The sequence below is a fragment of the Chiloscyllium plagiosum genome, unplaced genomic scaffold, assembly GCF_037043375.1.
Source record: "Chiloscyllium plagiosum isolate Xiang-an unplaced genomic scaffold, Cpla_swu_hap1 HiC_scaffold_45, whole genome shotgun sequence".
NCBI lineage: Eukaryota > Metazoa > Chordata > Chondrichthyes > Orectolobiformes > Hemiscylliidae > Chiloscyllium > Chiloscyllium plagiosum.
The window spans coordinates 18952275-18968355 of record NW_028270183.1 but is presented as its reverse complement, the minus strand read 5'-3'; the positions used below and the strand labels follow the sequence as shown (position 1 = coordinate 18968355).

Here is a 16081-nt window from a genome sequence, read left to right as displayed (position 1 = left end):
CACCGCAATGTGGTTGACTCTGAATAGCCTTCCAAAGCAGCTCATTCAATTAGGGATGCACATCGTTGTTCGTGCTGTCAATGCTTTCATGGAAGAATGGTAGTGTCCCTGCCTCTAGGTGAGGTGATGGTCCAGTGGTACTATTGCTGGATGGTTAAACCAGAGACGCAGGTAGGGTTCTGAGGACCCGAGTTTGAATCCTGCCATAGCAGATGGTGGAATTTGAATTCCATAAAACAAATCTGGACTTAAGAGTCGAATGATGACCATGAATCGATTATCGGGAAAACCCATCTGGTTCAGTAATGTCCTTTCAAAAATTAGGATAGAAACTATCATCCTTACCTGGTCTGGAGCACATGTGGTCTACACTGATGTGGTTGACTCTTAACTGCCCTCTGGGCAATGAGGGATGGGCAATAGATGCTGGCCTAGCCAACGATGCCCTTATCCTGTGAAAGAACAAAGGCCGAGAAGGTCAGGGTTCAAGTCCCACGTGCCCCGTGGGGTGGGTCACCGCATCTCCAAGCAGCATGGTTAAAAATGCATGGTTTATCCCCATCAGCGATGTCCACATTCCATGGAGGATAATAAAAAAAGCAACTTGGGTCAAATTGCAGAGTCAGCAAAGCCAAGTGGAGGAGTGTGGTACAGAAGAGCTCAGCAGCAGAGATGACAAGGCTATGCTCGATCAGTAAGAGGCAAATACGTCGGAGCTAGCATTATTGATCTGAGCTCAACTCTGTCCTCATTTTTACTTTTTTTCTTCAGATGTCTGACTTCTGTCATTAACATTGCCAACTGTACAAAACATCTCACTGTATCTTTTTTGTAAAAATAGACATGAAAGTAAAATGCTATTCCATTCTATTCTCGTACTCAGCTCCTTTCAAATGCAGGGCAAATGTGCATTTGCTCTGACTGCAAACTGCGTGATCTGTCACCAGCACGGTGGCTCTCAGTTTAAAGAGACCACAGCGCTGAAGAAACTGACCTACATTTCTACTTCATTACGTGATCAATCTTCAGTCTTTATTTTTGCAAAATATTTCTTATATGGAGGCGCACGCTGCTATAGTCTAAAGGTCTTAAAGGTGGTGGAGGTGGGGGAGGGGTTCCTGCTGGAAGGTTGAATTCTTCCTGTGCCGCTCGCAAGCTCTTTCATCCAGGGTCAGAGGTCACACGACACCAGGCTAGAGCCCAATAGGTTTATTTGAAATCACAGGTTTTCGGAGCGCTGCCCCTTCATCAGGACAGGGTGGACCGGGTGCTTGGGAAATCTACACTGTTCATTCCATCTCTCAGGCCAGATTTCAGAAAGCTCTCCCAATCCATCATTGACTCGATTACGCGCCCATAAATGACTCTTCCAAGAGCAGAGAGAAAGTGAGGGCTGCAGGTGTTGGAGGGTCAGAGTCGAAGAGTGTGATGCTGGAAAAGCACAGCCGGTCAGGCAGCATCCGAGGAGCAGGAGAGTCGACGTTTCGGGCATGAGCTCTTCATCAGGAATGTCTGATGAGGGGCTTGTGCCGGGAACGTTTGACTCTCCTGCTCTTCGGATGCTGCCGGACCGGCTGTGCTTTTCCAGCACCACACTCTTCGACTTACAGGAACAGAAGCAGTCCTAAGGTGAAACTCTGTGGAACATTTTGATATCCTATGGGACAACTTGATCAATGCCCGAAAGAAATCATTTTGCCCCCCCCCCCCCCGTAGCCTTCGACATTCCCACTCCCGTCCTCTGGAAACCCCTTTGCTTTATGTGAATCCAAACCTTTGGAAAGCGCAGTGGAAATAGCCCAGAGAGTAGGAAGCTCTCTGGCTCAGCAGTTTATTTTTGGATCTTGGCAGGATTATGTGGAGCACACTTTGATGTTCCTGATAGGAATCAGCCTTCGCCTCTGACCTGCCGTGAGTGAAGCCCCAGCCAGATCCAACTTCTCTTCCCCGTCCACTGGGTCTCCTCGTACAGCTGACAAACGGGATTTATTTTTAGTTTGTTTGCTTGTGGTGGGAGGTACAGAAATCTTTGACAGGAATGCGTTCGCCTTCTCCCGTTGGTTTGTTCTCAATGTCTGTTCCTGCTAACAGTCTGTTTCCTTTCTCCTGCAGCTGCTGGCTGTCTCTGGATAAACATTTCCTGTGGAGCTTCCTGGGACCGGTCTGTGCTATTATAATGGTGAGAGCCAGGCAGGAGGTTCACTTCCTTGTGAAGGGAGCGGGGCAGCTCTGAGGTCCAGCTGAGGGACAGAAACACACAGGGCCAAAAAAAGACATGAGGGAGTACGGACATAAAGAGACGATCATAGAATCCCTACAGTGCGGAAGCAAGCCATTCAGCCCATCAAGTTCACACTAGCCCTCTGAAGGGCATCCCACCCAAACCCACCCTATACTTCCTATGGCTAACCCATCTAGCCTGCTCATGCCTGGAAGCTATGGAACAATTTACAATGGCCAATCCACCTTATTTGCACATGTCTGGGCACTGGGGGGAAACCCACAAGGATATGGGAGGCAGTGGTTAGTGCTGCTGCCTCACAGCGCCAGGGACCTGGGTTCGATTCCCTCCTTGGGCGACTATCTGTGTGGAGTTTGCACATTCTCTCTGTGTCTGCGTGGGTTTCCTCCAGGTGCTCCAGTTTCGTCCCACAATCCAAAGATGTACAGATTAGGTGGATTGACCACGCTAAATTGCCCATAGTGTTCAGGGATGTGTAGATTAGGTGCATTAGTCAGGGGTAAATGTAGAATAATAGGGTGGGGAAATGGGTCTGGTTGGGTTACTTTCCAGAGGGTCAGTGAAGAGCCTGTTTCCACACTGTGGGAATTGTGTGATTCTAACATGCAAACTCCACACAAATTGCCCAAGGGTGTTAATTGAACCCACTGTTGCCTGGTGAGGCAGCAGTGTTAGCCATTGAGCCACTGTGCCACCTGTGATCAATAGATGATTTCCAATTAGCAGCTATCAGAGTTGGGGAACATGGTTACCAAGACACTGAAGGGAGAAAGTGAGGACTGACGAAGGGCTTATGCCCGAATCGTCGATTCTCCTGCTCCTTGGATGTTATCTGACCAGTTGTGCTTTTCCAGCACCACACTCTCGATGAAGACACTGAAGGGACAAGGTTACAGTGAGAAGCCATTGTAGGTGGATAGGCAACAGTCACAAATCTTTTACAGCACAGAACGAGAACATTCGGCCCACAGTGTCCGTGCTGGTCATCAAGCTGATCGAGCCATGTGTATTATGACATTTCAAGTGCTCATTTCAAGTGTTTGATTCCTTCTTAAATGTCTTGAGATACCAAGTAGCAAATTTCAGATACCCACCACCCTTGCGTTCCTTCCAAATCTGACCTTAAGACTGTGGCCACTACTTTGAAACAGATATTAACTCTTCAGTATTTGGTTTGGGATAAGGGTAGCCACAGAAAAAAAGTTAACCAATAAAGATTAGGCTTCATTTCATACAATCATAGAACAGTAGAATCCCTACAATGTGGAAACATTTGGCCCAACAAGTCCACACTGACCACTCTGAAGAAATTCCCACCCAGACCCATTCCCCTACTCTATTACTCTACATTTATCTCGGACTAATGCACCTAACCTACACAGCCCTGAACACTACGGGCAATTTGTCCCAGTCCCTTTTGTGCTGATATGTTGGTGATTCCTATCAGCCTGCTGTAGCTATAATCTGGACAAGCCATAGCACAATAATTTAACTCTAGATATTAATTCCAAACAGTGCACCAGCCCTGTTTTGAACCAGATGTCTCCGAATACAGAATCCTTCCTTCTCTCATGGACTATCCTGCTTATGTCCTCCTTATATCATCAGTTACCAAACTGACTGACTGATTCTCATTAACCCCATTACTCCATCCACAGTATTGTAATCTCTTCCAGTTCCAAACCATCTTCTAGCTTCCTGTTTCTGCTTTTGTCCTTTCTTTGTCAATCCCTCACTACTCTTGAATTCAAGGGCAAGCCAGTGCCATTTCAGAGGAGAAGTTAAGAGTCAGCCATATTGCTATGGGTCTGGTGTGGTATCATATGTAGGCCAGATCACCTATGGACATATGGATTTCCTTCCCTACAGGACATGAGTGAACCAGACTTTTGTTTTTATAAAAATCGATGACGGTTTCATAACGTCACTGAACAAGAAGGGCCGCTCACCACAGGCCCACCATCTCAAGAAAAACAAGAGTTTGGTGATAAATGCTAGCCCAGGCTGTGATGCCCGAACCCCACGAGTGAATAAATAACAAAAAGAAAAATCTGAGAGGGGACCCATATTCAGGTGCGACATGGGAGAATGAGTTTCAAATCATAAGCAATTGTGTAAGACTTTGGTTCGGCCACATTTGGAATACTGCGTACAGTTCTGGTTGCCACGTTACCAAAAGGATGTGGCTGTTTTGGAGAGGGTGCAGAGGAGGCTCACCAGGATGGTGCCTGGTATGGAGGGCGCTAGCTATGAAGAGAAGTTGAACAGATTAGGATTATTTTCATTAGAAAGACGGAGTTTGGGGGCGGGGGGTGTGTGGGATCTGGTTGAGGTCAACAAAATCATGAGAGGTATAGACAGGGAGGATAGTGAGAAGCTTTTTCCCAGAGTGCGGAACTCAGTTACTAGGGGTCACAAACTCAAAGTGGGAGGGGAAGGGTTTAGGGAGATATGTGTGGGACGTTCTTTACACAGAGAGTGGTGGTGGTCTGGAACACGATGCCAGTGGAGGTGGTAGAGGCTGGAACTATCGTGCCATTTAAGATGTATCTAGACAGATACATGAATGGGCAGGGAGCAAAGGGATACAGATCCTTAGAAAATAGGTGGCAGGTTTAGTTCGAGGATCTGGATCAGCACAGGCTTGGAGGGCTGAAGGGCCTGGGCCTATTCCTGTGCTGTAGTGCTATGTTCTTTATAAGTACATCTCTGAGTGGCAGTGTCCCCACCTCTGGCGTGGGAGGCCTGAGTGAGAGAGGGAAGACTGACAGTTGGCATGTTGCAGGGGAAAGGTAAAGATGAAATCTTCATGGTGATTGTAGCTGGTGCAGGAATTGACCAGATGGTATTGGCATCAAGGCCATGTGTCCAACTAACTGAGCTAACCAGTATTACCATCTTATAGAATCCCTACAGTGTGGAAACAGGCCCTTCGGCCCAACAAGTCCACACTGACCCTCTGAAGAGTAACCCAGCCAGACCCATTCCCGCACCTTATATTTACCCCTGACCAATGCACCTAACCTACACAACCCTGAACACTATGGAGCAATTTAGCTTGGCTAATCCACCTGTATCTGCACATCGTTGGACTGTGGGAGGAAACCTGAGCACCCGGAGGAAACCCACACAGACACTGGGAGAATGTGCAAACTCCACACACACAGTTGCCCGAAGATAGAATCAAACCCAGGTCCCTGGCGCTGTGAGGCAGCAGTGCTAACCATTGAGCCCCTCAGCCTGTACCTGATCAAGAAACAGACCGTGAGACAGCCCAGGAAGACCTTAACTCTGAGAAATGGTCACTGGACCCAAAGCATTAACTCTGAACTCTCTCATCACACTTGTTGCCTGACCTGCTGAGCTTTTCCGGCAATTGCTGTTTTAGATGGAGACTTTCGCTCTGTCTTTGGCCTGGAAGAGTTTACCGACAGTGCAAGGGAAGGCAATCAAATGTTCAATCCCGTCTGATACCTTACCTGGGATAGGACATCTGTTCTGACCCAGATTCTTGAACGGGAAGAACAAATCCCAAGAAGATCGAGATGTTCCTTATCTCCAGCTTAACTGAAACTTTCCATTTTTTACAGATCAATATAGTCTTCTACTGCATCACCCTGGTCAAGTTAGCAAAGAAAATGTCCTCCATTCAGAAAGACGCCCCAAAACTGAAGATGTTCAGGTATGTGTGGTATCAGGGTGTCAACCTTCAGGATAAGAACTGTCTCTCAAAAGTTAATTTGTCCAGAAACATTACATATTTTATTGCTTTCCCTTGTCCCCATCCCAGGTCCTTCACAGTGACAGCGATCGCTCAGTTATTTCTCCTCGGCTGTACCTGGATATTTGGGATTTTCCACTTTCAGAAGGAAACCATCACTATGGCATATATATTCACTATCATTAACAGCCTACAAGGAGCATTCATCTTCATTCTTCACTGTCTACTCAACAAACAGGTAGGAGGCTGTCTCCGACTCAGCGGTGTCAATCACTGCAGTGTGCAGCTGTCCATCCCTCATTCTGACCCCTCACATCTCACACAATACAGCTCGGATAAATCTCATTGCACCTCTCCACACCCCTCACCTTCTGAGATACTCCATACCCCTCACTGTAAGACTCTTTAATACAGCCCACATCCCATCACTCTAACACTCTCTGATATACCCCACACCCCTCACTGTAACACTCTCTGATATACCCCACACACCCCTCACTGCAACACTCTCTGATATACTCCACACATCTCACTGTAACACTCTCTGATATATCCCACACCCCTCATTGTAACACTCTCTGACATACCCCACACATCTCACTGTAACACTCTTTGATATACCCCACACCCCTCATTGTAACACTCTCTGACATACCCCACACACCTCACTGTAACACTCTCTGATATATTCCACACACCCCTCACTGTAACACTCTCTGATATACCCCACACACCTCACTGTAACACTCTCTGATATATTCCACACACCCCTCACTGTAACACTCTCTGATATATCCCACACCCCTCACTGTAACACTCTCTGATATACCCCACACCCTTCACTGTAACACTCTCTGATATACCCCACTGTAACACTCTCTGATATATTCCACACACCCCTCACTGTAACACTCTGATATATCCCACACCCCTCACTGTAACACTCTCTGATATACCCCACACCCCTCACTGTAACAATCTCTGATATACCCCACACCCCTCACTGTAACAATCTCTGATATACCCCCCCACACCTCTCACTGTAACACTCACTGATAAACCCCACACCCCTCACTGTAACACTCTCTGATATACCCCACACTCCTCACTGTAACACTCTCTGATATACCCCACACTCCTCACTGTAACACTCTCTGATATACCCCATACCCCTCACTGTAACACTCTCTGATATACCCCACACTCCTCACTGTAACACTCTCTGATATAATCCACACCCCTCACTGTAACACTCTCTGATATAACCCACACCCCTCACTGTAACTCTCTCTGATATACCCCACACCCCTCACTGTAACACTCTCTGATATACCCCACACCCCTCACTGTAACAAACTCTGATATACCCCACACCCCTCACTGTAACAAACTCTGATATACCCCACACCCCTCACTGTAACACTCTCTGATATACCCCACACCCCTCACTGTAACACTCTCTGATATACCCCACACCCCTCACTGTAACAAACTCTGATATACCCCACACCCCTCACTGTAACACTCCCTGATATACCCCATACCCCTCACTGTAACAAACTCTGATATTCCCCACACCCCTCACTGTAACACTCTCTGATATACCCCACACCCCTCACTGTAACAAACTCTGATATACCCCACACCCCTCACTGTAACACTCTCTGATATACCCCACACCCCTCACTGTAACACTCTCTGATATACCCCACACCCCTCACTGTAACAAACTCTGATATACCCCACACCTCTCACTGTAACACTCTCTGATATACCCCACACCCCTCACTGTAACACTCTCTGATATACCCCACACCCCTCACTGTAACACTCTCTGATATACGCCACACTCCTCACTGTAACACTCTCTGATATACCCCACACCCCTCACTGTAACACTCTCTGATATACCCCACACCCCTCACTGTAACACTCTCTGATATACCCCACACCCCTCACTGTAACTCTCTCTGATATACCCCACACCCCTCTATATCCCAGACAATAGTCTTATTGTTGATCCACCCACACCCCTTGATTTGACGTGATGTCACTTCCACTGATTCCATGCCATTTCCTATCCAACCATTGCATTCCTATATTTGGAATTCTCTGCTCTATGCTGCCTTCATCTTGAGTTGAAAATACTCAAAGCCATTGTTTTTGGGGATCCCTTGTCCTGTCTGTTAGAGCCTATTCAGTCTCACCTCCCTTTCTCAATGCTCAATATCTTTTTCCCCTTCATTGTATCAGACAGTGTCTGGAGCTTAGGGAAAATGGCCATTGGTCCCACCTGTCCTATACTGAACTGTTCCTATTCCACAGGAGCCTTGATCAATTCCTTTGACTTTGGTTTGATTGATTTTAAAGTACCAACAAAGAAGAACCAGGATTGGAGGCAGATAGAATTTAATTTACACAATGTACTGTTGATGATGAGGAATGTGATGCCTACAGTAGAAATCGATTCACTGGCAATGCTTGGAACAGAAATTGAATAGAGCATTCTTGCTAGGCTAATAAAGAATGGTCTGGTGGGGCTAATGGATAGCCCTTTCAAGGCTTCAGCATAATGGACTGAATGTTCAAATCAAATCCCTGCAGTCTCACCAGATCATAGACCTGCTTTCTTAACAAAGGCAGACCACTGATGGTGGTGGTTTAACCTGAGCGTTATCACAGTTCAGGCCATGGTAGAGGCTAAAAAGTGGGACCATTCATGGTAACCACAGGCAAAGATGGGGATTAAACCTATGCTGATGGTGTTACTCTATATTAGAAACCAGCTATCTAGTCAACTGAGCTAAACCAGTCCTGCTGCATTCTCTTATTGTACCAACATAGATTTCTGTTCTTTTCTCCCTCAATGTGTCTCTTGCTTCAGATGTCCTCAAAGTCATGTTCCGATTCCCTGGAAACATAGCTAATGGTACCATTTTGTTTTTTCGAAAGGTGAGGGATGAATACCGGAAATGGTTCCCATGCTGCTTGAAGCCCATTTTGTACTCCGAGTTCATCCAATCGTCCACGGTCCCAATGATCAGTCTGCAGTCGAGGAACAGCTCAACATATCAGGTTTGCTTCTCCATTTTCATTAGTGTCTGGACAACAGCGCCTCCCACTGACTGTAGGAGAGAGCTGCTGCACAAACTGATTACATCTGCAGTGATGCTGGAAGGGCAGCTAACGTCATCAAAGACCCCTCCCACCCTGGCTATCATCCCTTCCAACCGTTTCTGTCAGGCGTAAGGTATGAAAGCTTAAACACACATACCAACAGGCTCAAGAACATCTCCTTCCCTGCTGTTATTAGACTTCCGAATGGGCCTCTCAAATTTTAAATTTAATGTTGATCTTGCCCTTTGTGCATCTTCTCTCCACCTGTAAATTTTACTCAACTCTATAACCCTGAAACACTTTGTATGGTATGATCTGCCTGTACTGCATGCAAAACAAAACTTTTCACTGTGCCTGGGTACATATGACAGTAATAAATCAAATCAAAACTCTTATCATTGCCTTGGATTAATCGCTCCCTTTGTCTGGGAGGTGGAGAGCTGGAGATTTAAACCCTGTTGCAGAGTGCCGAATCTAAACTGACAGCGCAGTGAAGTCCTGAGGGAGTGTTGCATTGTCCGAGATGTGTTCCACCTTTCTCAATGAGCCAATTCTGCTCTCCCCCCATGTGGAGGGAAAGATCCAAAAAAAACATCAATTTGAAAAAGTTGAGGAGTTGTCCTCAGCCGTCAAAGATATTGACTGCGTTGGCACTTTGCTGTGGCAATTCACTACCGCAGTTCCTCCACCACTTTTCTTGCGGTGCAGCGCTTTAGGATGCCCTGAAAAGCGCTGTGTAAATGCAGATTTTCTGGAAAATCGAATGTGGGCTTTTTTTGTTGTGCAGGAGAACCTGAGTCTGCCTGTCAGTCAATGTGGCCTTCCTTGGCACTTGGCTGAACGTAGAATGGTAGCTTAATTACAGCAGGGAATGGGACCATTCGGGATCTCATCTCTCTGCTTCCACTCTCTCTCTCTCTCTCTCTCTCTGTCTCAGTCAGTCCCATCTTCCTTCTTTCTTCCTGCCTCACTGCAAATTGCGTTTTGTCTGAGTAACATTAGTTTTGAAAGTCAGGACCAAACTTGTCTCCACCACAGTTTCAGACAGCACCTTTCCAGATCCTAAACATTTGTTGCTCAGGTTGACTGTTACCTTTGGTTCCTTAAGCATTCAGGTTCCATTATTGAACCATCTGCCAATGAGAACAACTCTCTGTCTAGCTCCCTCAAGGTATTGGGCCTTACTGAGTGGAAGCTGGAACTGGGATAATGTGGGGGGGAGGCGAAGTGAGGAAGCTGTTGAAATCCACATTTATCCCGTGTAGTTGCAGGATCCCAAGGCGGAATACGGGGTGTTCCTCCTCCAGACGTGGGGTGGGAATGGTTTGGCAGTGGAGGAGGCCTAGGACCTGCATGTCCTTGATGAAGTGGGAGGGGGAGTTGAAGTGTTCAGCTACAGGGCAGCGAGGTTGGTGGGTATGGGTGTCCCATGATGTTCTCTGAAACGATCCGTAAGAAGGCGTCCTGTCTCTCCAATGTAGAGTCCTCCCAACCCCACCCTCTCCCATGTATCTCTCAGCCCCCACTCATAAGCCTCATTCCTGGTAGTCATAGAGTCATAGAGATGTACAGCATGGAAACAGACCCTTCAGTCCAACCTGTCCATGCCGACCAGATATCCCAACCCAATCTAATCTCATCTGGCAGTACCCAGCCCATATCCCTCCAAACTCTTCCTATTCATATACCCAATCAAATGCCTCTTAAATGTTGCAATTATACCAGCCTCCACCACTTCCTCTGGCAGCTCATTACATGCACGTACCACCCTCTGTGTGAAAAAGTTGCCCTTTAGGTCACTTTTATATCTTTCCCCTCTCACCCTAAACCTATGCCCTCTAGTTCTGGACTCCCCCACCCCAGGGAAAAGACTTTGTCTATTTATCCTATTCATGCCCCTCATGACTTTGTAAACCTCTATAAGGTCACCTCTCAGCATCCAAATCTCCAGGGAAAAGAGCCCCAGCTTGTTCAGCCTCTCCCTATAGCTCAAACTCTCCAACCCTGGCAACATCCTTGTAAATCTTTTCTGAACTCTTTTAAGTTTAACAACATCCTTCCTACAGCAGGGAGACTAGAATTGCACGCAATATTCCAAAAGTGGCCTCACCATTGTCCTGTACAGCCTCAACATGACCTTCCAACTCCTATACGCAATGCTCTGACCAATAAAGGCAGGTCTACCAACACCTGCTTCACTATCCTGTCTACATATTTCCTCAAAACAGGACGCAAATTTGAAACTCAGCAAAATGTGCGGATTGCATGCTGAAGGATCTTCTGGGCCAGGAACGTTAACTCTGCTTTCTCTCTCCACAGATTCTGTCTGACCTGCTGAGTTTTCCCAGCGATTTTTGTCCTTGTTTCTGATTTCCAGCATCTGCAGTTTCTGTTCTTTTATTTGCCCTCTCAAGGAACCTTTCCCACTGGGTTTTAGTTTCTTTGAGTGGGGGTTGAACTCACATTTTCTAACCTTCGAGGTGGAACAGCGCTCCCCTACTGGGTCATGGCTCAGTGTGGCAGTGTTCAGTGTTAGTGCTGTGGGGGCAATTATCGTGACCGTCAGGGGGAAACCTCTTGGAGTGGGGGAGCTGAGATTAGTGCGAGCTAACCCCATTTCTCTCGGTTGCTCTAGATCAGAGACATCAGCTGTCACAACGCAGCATGAACAACCTCTCCCTGGCCCAGAGCGTCTGGAGATGGGACTGCCGTGCACTTTATCACCAGGATTTCGCTGGGATGTGTCCTCTCAGGGAATATTGTGTGGGATCTTCCATTGGGATGCTGTTTCTGAGCATTCCCAATGGTCCTAAAGAGCCCTAAAAATGGGTTGAATGACTATTAGCCTGAGCAACTACCCCATGATGGAGTGATTCGAATTGAAATGAACTGGTGACCTAGGATAAGGAGATCCATGTTTGAGATGTGCATTCAACATCAATGTAACCTTTCAGGGGGACTTCTTTTTCTGTCATGAGTTTTGCATTGTACAGTAACAGTTTACCATGAGCTGTTGAAACTTCATGTATGTTAAGGAGTTATATGAAGTAGCTGGAACGATTCTGAATGAACATGCTTGATGTCTAATCCTACCCATTGAGTTCTGTGCTGCTGTGCTTTATTATCCTAACATTTTAAGTTACATTTTCTGCCAGCACTTTCTCTCAACTTGGTAAATAAACATGTAGCAATCTAAAGGAAGTGAACTTCTGTATTGATCACCTTCATAGCATGACAAGGATGTGGTGCTGGGTGGTAATGTAATCAATATAGCGGCCTGGGTTAATGTTCAGGACCATAAGTCCCACAACAACAGTTTGTCAAACTGAAAATTTGATGAATAAATCTGGAACTGAATATTCTCAGTAATGGTGACCATCTGTTAACCCATTGCTAGTCTGTTGTTCGAGTTGGCAATGGGCTAGTGCTATTTTAACTTGAATATCAATCCCAAAACTCAGCCAGGGATCCAGCTTCAAATCCTGCTGCAACAGGAGGTCGAGTTTCGATTCAATTTTCAAACAAAATCTGGGATCCAGGATCTACTGATGACCACGAAACCATTGCTGATTGGTTCCCTTTCGGGAAGGAAATCTGCCATCCTTACCTGGTCTGGCCTACATGTGACTCCGCACCCACAGCAACGTGCTTGACTCTCAACTGCACTCTGATATTGCCTAGCAAGCCACTCAGTTCAAGGGCAGTTAGGGATGGGCACTAAATGCAGGCCAGCCAGCGATGCCCACATGCCATGAGTGACTGAATAAAGTCCTGGCTGGTTCATGACTGTCCTTTAAAGGAAGGAAATCTGCCACCCTTTCCTGATCAGGCCTACATGTGACTCCAGACCCGCTGTAACACGGTTGACTCTTACCTGCCCTCTGAAATCACGCAACGAGGTATTTGGCTCCAGGGCAATTCGAGACAGGCAATGAATGCTAACCAATTTCCCAAGAAAGAGTTTTCCTTTAAGATAATCCAATGATGTGTAAAGTTGGCGGGGGGGCATGTGGTGCTGGTCACCAACCACTGAACCCTGCTGGAGGCTCACTTCAGCTGATGATGCCAAACTCTCTGGATAGCTCCTGTCAATTCAGCAGTGATCAAACAGGGAGCTAATTCACCTCATCACACCCACACTGAAAAGTCAGAGATGTACAGCATGGAAGCAAACCCTCTGGTCTAACTCATCTATGCCAACCAGATATCCTAAATTAATCTAGTTCCATTTGCCAGCACTTGGCCCATATCCCTCCAAACCCTTCCTATTCATCTACCTATCCAGATGCCTTTTAAATGTTGTAATTGTACCAGCCTCCACCACTTCCTCTGGCAGCTCATTCCATACACACGCTACGCTCTGCGTGAAAAAGTTGCCCCTTAAGACTCTCTTAAATCTTTCCCCTTCCACCCCAAACCCACGCCCTCTAGTTTTGGTTTCCGAGCGTTGGGATAAAGACCTTGACTATTCACCCTATCCACACCCCTTGTGACTTTATAAACCTCTCTTTCACCCAGCTCCAGAGAAAACAGACCCAGCCTATTCAACCTCTCCCTGCAGCTCAAACTGTCCAAATCCCGGCAACATCCTTTCAGGTTTCGCAACATCCTTCCTATAACAGGAGACCAGAATCGAATGCAGCATCCCAAACATGGGCTCACCAAAGTCCTGTACAGCTGTAACATGACCTCCCAATTCCGATACTCAATGCACTGACCAAAAAGTACAGATTTATTCCACACAGATCCTGTAATGAGAGGGAACTACAATAAGGAGCCAATTCCTGAACCATTAACAAAATCATTTACAGATCATGAAACATAACAATTGTGATGGCACAAAATCGTCCAAACTTATAAAGTTAATATAAATAAAATTAATTAATTTTATGCTCTGTAAAGATTAGATTCCCTACAGTGTGGAAACAGGCCCTTCAGCCCAACAGGTCCACACTGACCCTCCGAAAAGTAACCCACCCAGGCCCATTTACCCCTGACTAATGCATCTAACAGTATGGACAACTTAGCATGGCCAATTCACTCTAACTTGCACATCTTTGGACTGTGGGAGAAAACCAGAGCAAACCCACGCAGGCACTGGGGAGAATGTGCAAACTCTATACAGACAGTCGCCTGAGGCTGGAATCAAACTGGGCCCCTGGCACTGTGAGGCAGCAGTGCTAACCACTGAGTCATTGTACCGCATTTGTTTCTTTGTTTCTTGGGATATTGCCTGTCCCTAATTTCCCTGTCTTCTCCAACCACCTGGCGTGGGGGGTGGGGACACACAATGGTGTTAATGAACGGTCCCTTTGACCCAAAACACTGACAAAATATGCAGTAGAAACAAGACGTCTAATTATAATCTGATGAAAATGCTAAATGCGATTTAACTGCGGAGCTATTCATTTCAAACCGCTCCTGGGATTAAACCCTGAGCTATTAATGAATCATAGTCAAGTATCTTGCAACTGCATTGTAACTGACCTGGAACAGATCGGGAGCTACGTTCTGCCTTCAGCTAAGTATAGGTTCAGGCTTGTTCGCTGGTGGGATATGTCTCACAGCATAGTGTACTTTTGTGGTGTAACCATTGCATCTTGGCTTGTGATTTGCTGGTACAAAACTCTTGGTCTCCATCTTAGTGGGGCCACTTGCAGCACGACACACTGAGAGAATTGTGCAAGCACTTATAACTCACTGTGAGCCCAGATACCAAATAATGGGACTGTAATGTACAGGAGAAAGGAGAAAGTCATTCCTGATGAAGGGCTTTTGCCCATAACATCAATTCTCCTGCTCCACGGATGCTGCCTGACCTGCTGTACTTTCCAAGCAACACACTCTCGACTGTAATGTATAGGAACCATAATAAACATCTATTGAATCTTACACAACTATGTGACTCCCGTCTCGTTCATAATTTGTGAATAGTTCTTACATTATGGGAGCTAACATAAGTATTGCCTCCTCTGGTAGGGTATGCTGCTATGGTTAAAAAAAATCCATCACTGCATGTAGGACAGATTATGAGAGCAGGTCAGATGAGGTGTCCCACAGTTGAATAGCCAGAATCATTCATAACCCTGGTTTGTAGGTGATTTCACTCCTTGGTTCGTTTCCAGCCTCTGTGCTGATATCCTCTTCTCATGCAGAATAAGTTGTTGTCCCCTTTGAGATTTGGTATTCTTGCCAGTTTGTCCTGACGAATGTTCGACTCCATGTCTCTGTCTTTTTTCCCAACAATTTGACTGGAAGCTGAAGTGAAGGGCCTACTCTCTTAGTGTGGGGCATTAAGGATGAAGAAAGGAGGCAATTAAGGATATAGCATCAGAGGTCTGCAGTTTGTATGAGCATGAGAAATAGAAACAGAATATATATATATATATCCTGCTCCAATAAAATCATGGTTGATCTGTTGGTAACTTTAAGTTTACATTCCTCTCTGTTTCCTAGAACCCTTGACTCTCCTACAGTTCAAAATTCTGTCTCAGTACGTGCAGTGACCCACACTCCTGACCTCTGAGAATTCTAAATATTTATGACCTTCTCAGAGACAAAATTCCTCCTCATCTCCATCTTCGAGTAGATTGTGGCATGTGCATATTTGTAAATAAACATGTCGAAGGATTGAGTGACTGAGGCACTTATTACAGCAACAGTTCTGAGATGACAGCAAACTGGAAATGAAGTTGGAATATTAATCTTACCAGTGAATATACCAGAAGAAGTGAGCTGTAGCGGGAAGTATCTTTGCTTGTGTAGATACCTATCCTATACACGGGGTAAATAAGCAAAGTAGTCATGTAAAGTGCCAACTTCTTTAGCTTTTCCTGGTCGGCACAGTGAGAATGATGGTTGTACTTTCCTTTGGAAACAGCATAATGTTTAAAAGACACTCAGGTAGGTACATGAACGGGAGAGGTGTTGGAGGGATATGGGCCAGGAGCAGGCAGGTGGGACTAGTTTAGTTTGGGATTATGGTCAGCATGGACTGGTTG

General features: G+C 46.1%; 1 protein-coding gene across 4 annotated transcripts in view; it reads left to right on the top strand.

The window, feature by feature from the left end:
- Window positions 1–14977, top strand: part of LOC122552178 (adhesion G protein-coupled receptor E3-like) — a 121535-nt gene extending 106558 nt beyond the window's left edge. For all 4 annotated transcript variants that reach the window (XM_043694744.2, XM_087983454.1, XM_043694745.2 and 1 more), the window contains 5 exons: window positions 2113–2179; window positions 5833–5924; window positions 6033–6201; window positions 8916–9038; window positions 11716–14977. In XM_043694744.2, the coding sequence (XP_043550679.2) occupies window positions 2113–2179; window positions 5833–5924; window positions 6033–6201; window positions 8916–9038; window positions 11716–11748 (484 nt within the window). In that variant the 3' untranslated portion in view covers window positions 11749–14977. The remainder of the gene's footprint in view (window positions 1–2112; window positions 2180–5832; window positions 5925–6032; window positions 6202–8915; window positions 9039–11715) is intronic.
- Window positions 14978–16081: the final 1104 nt, after the last annotated feature.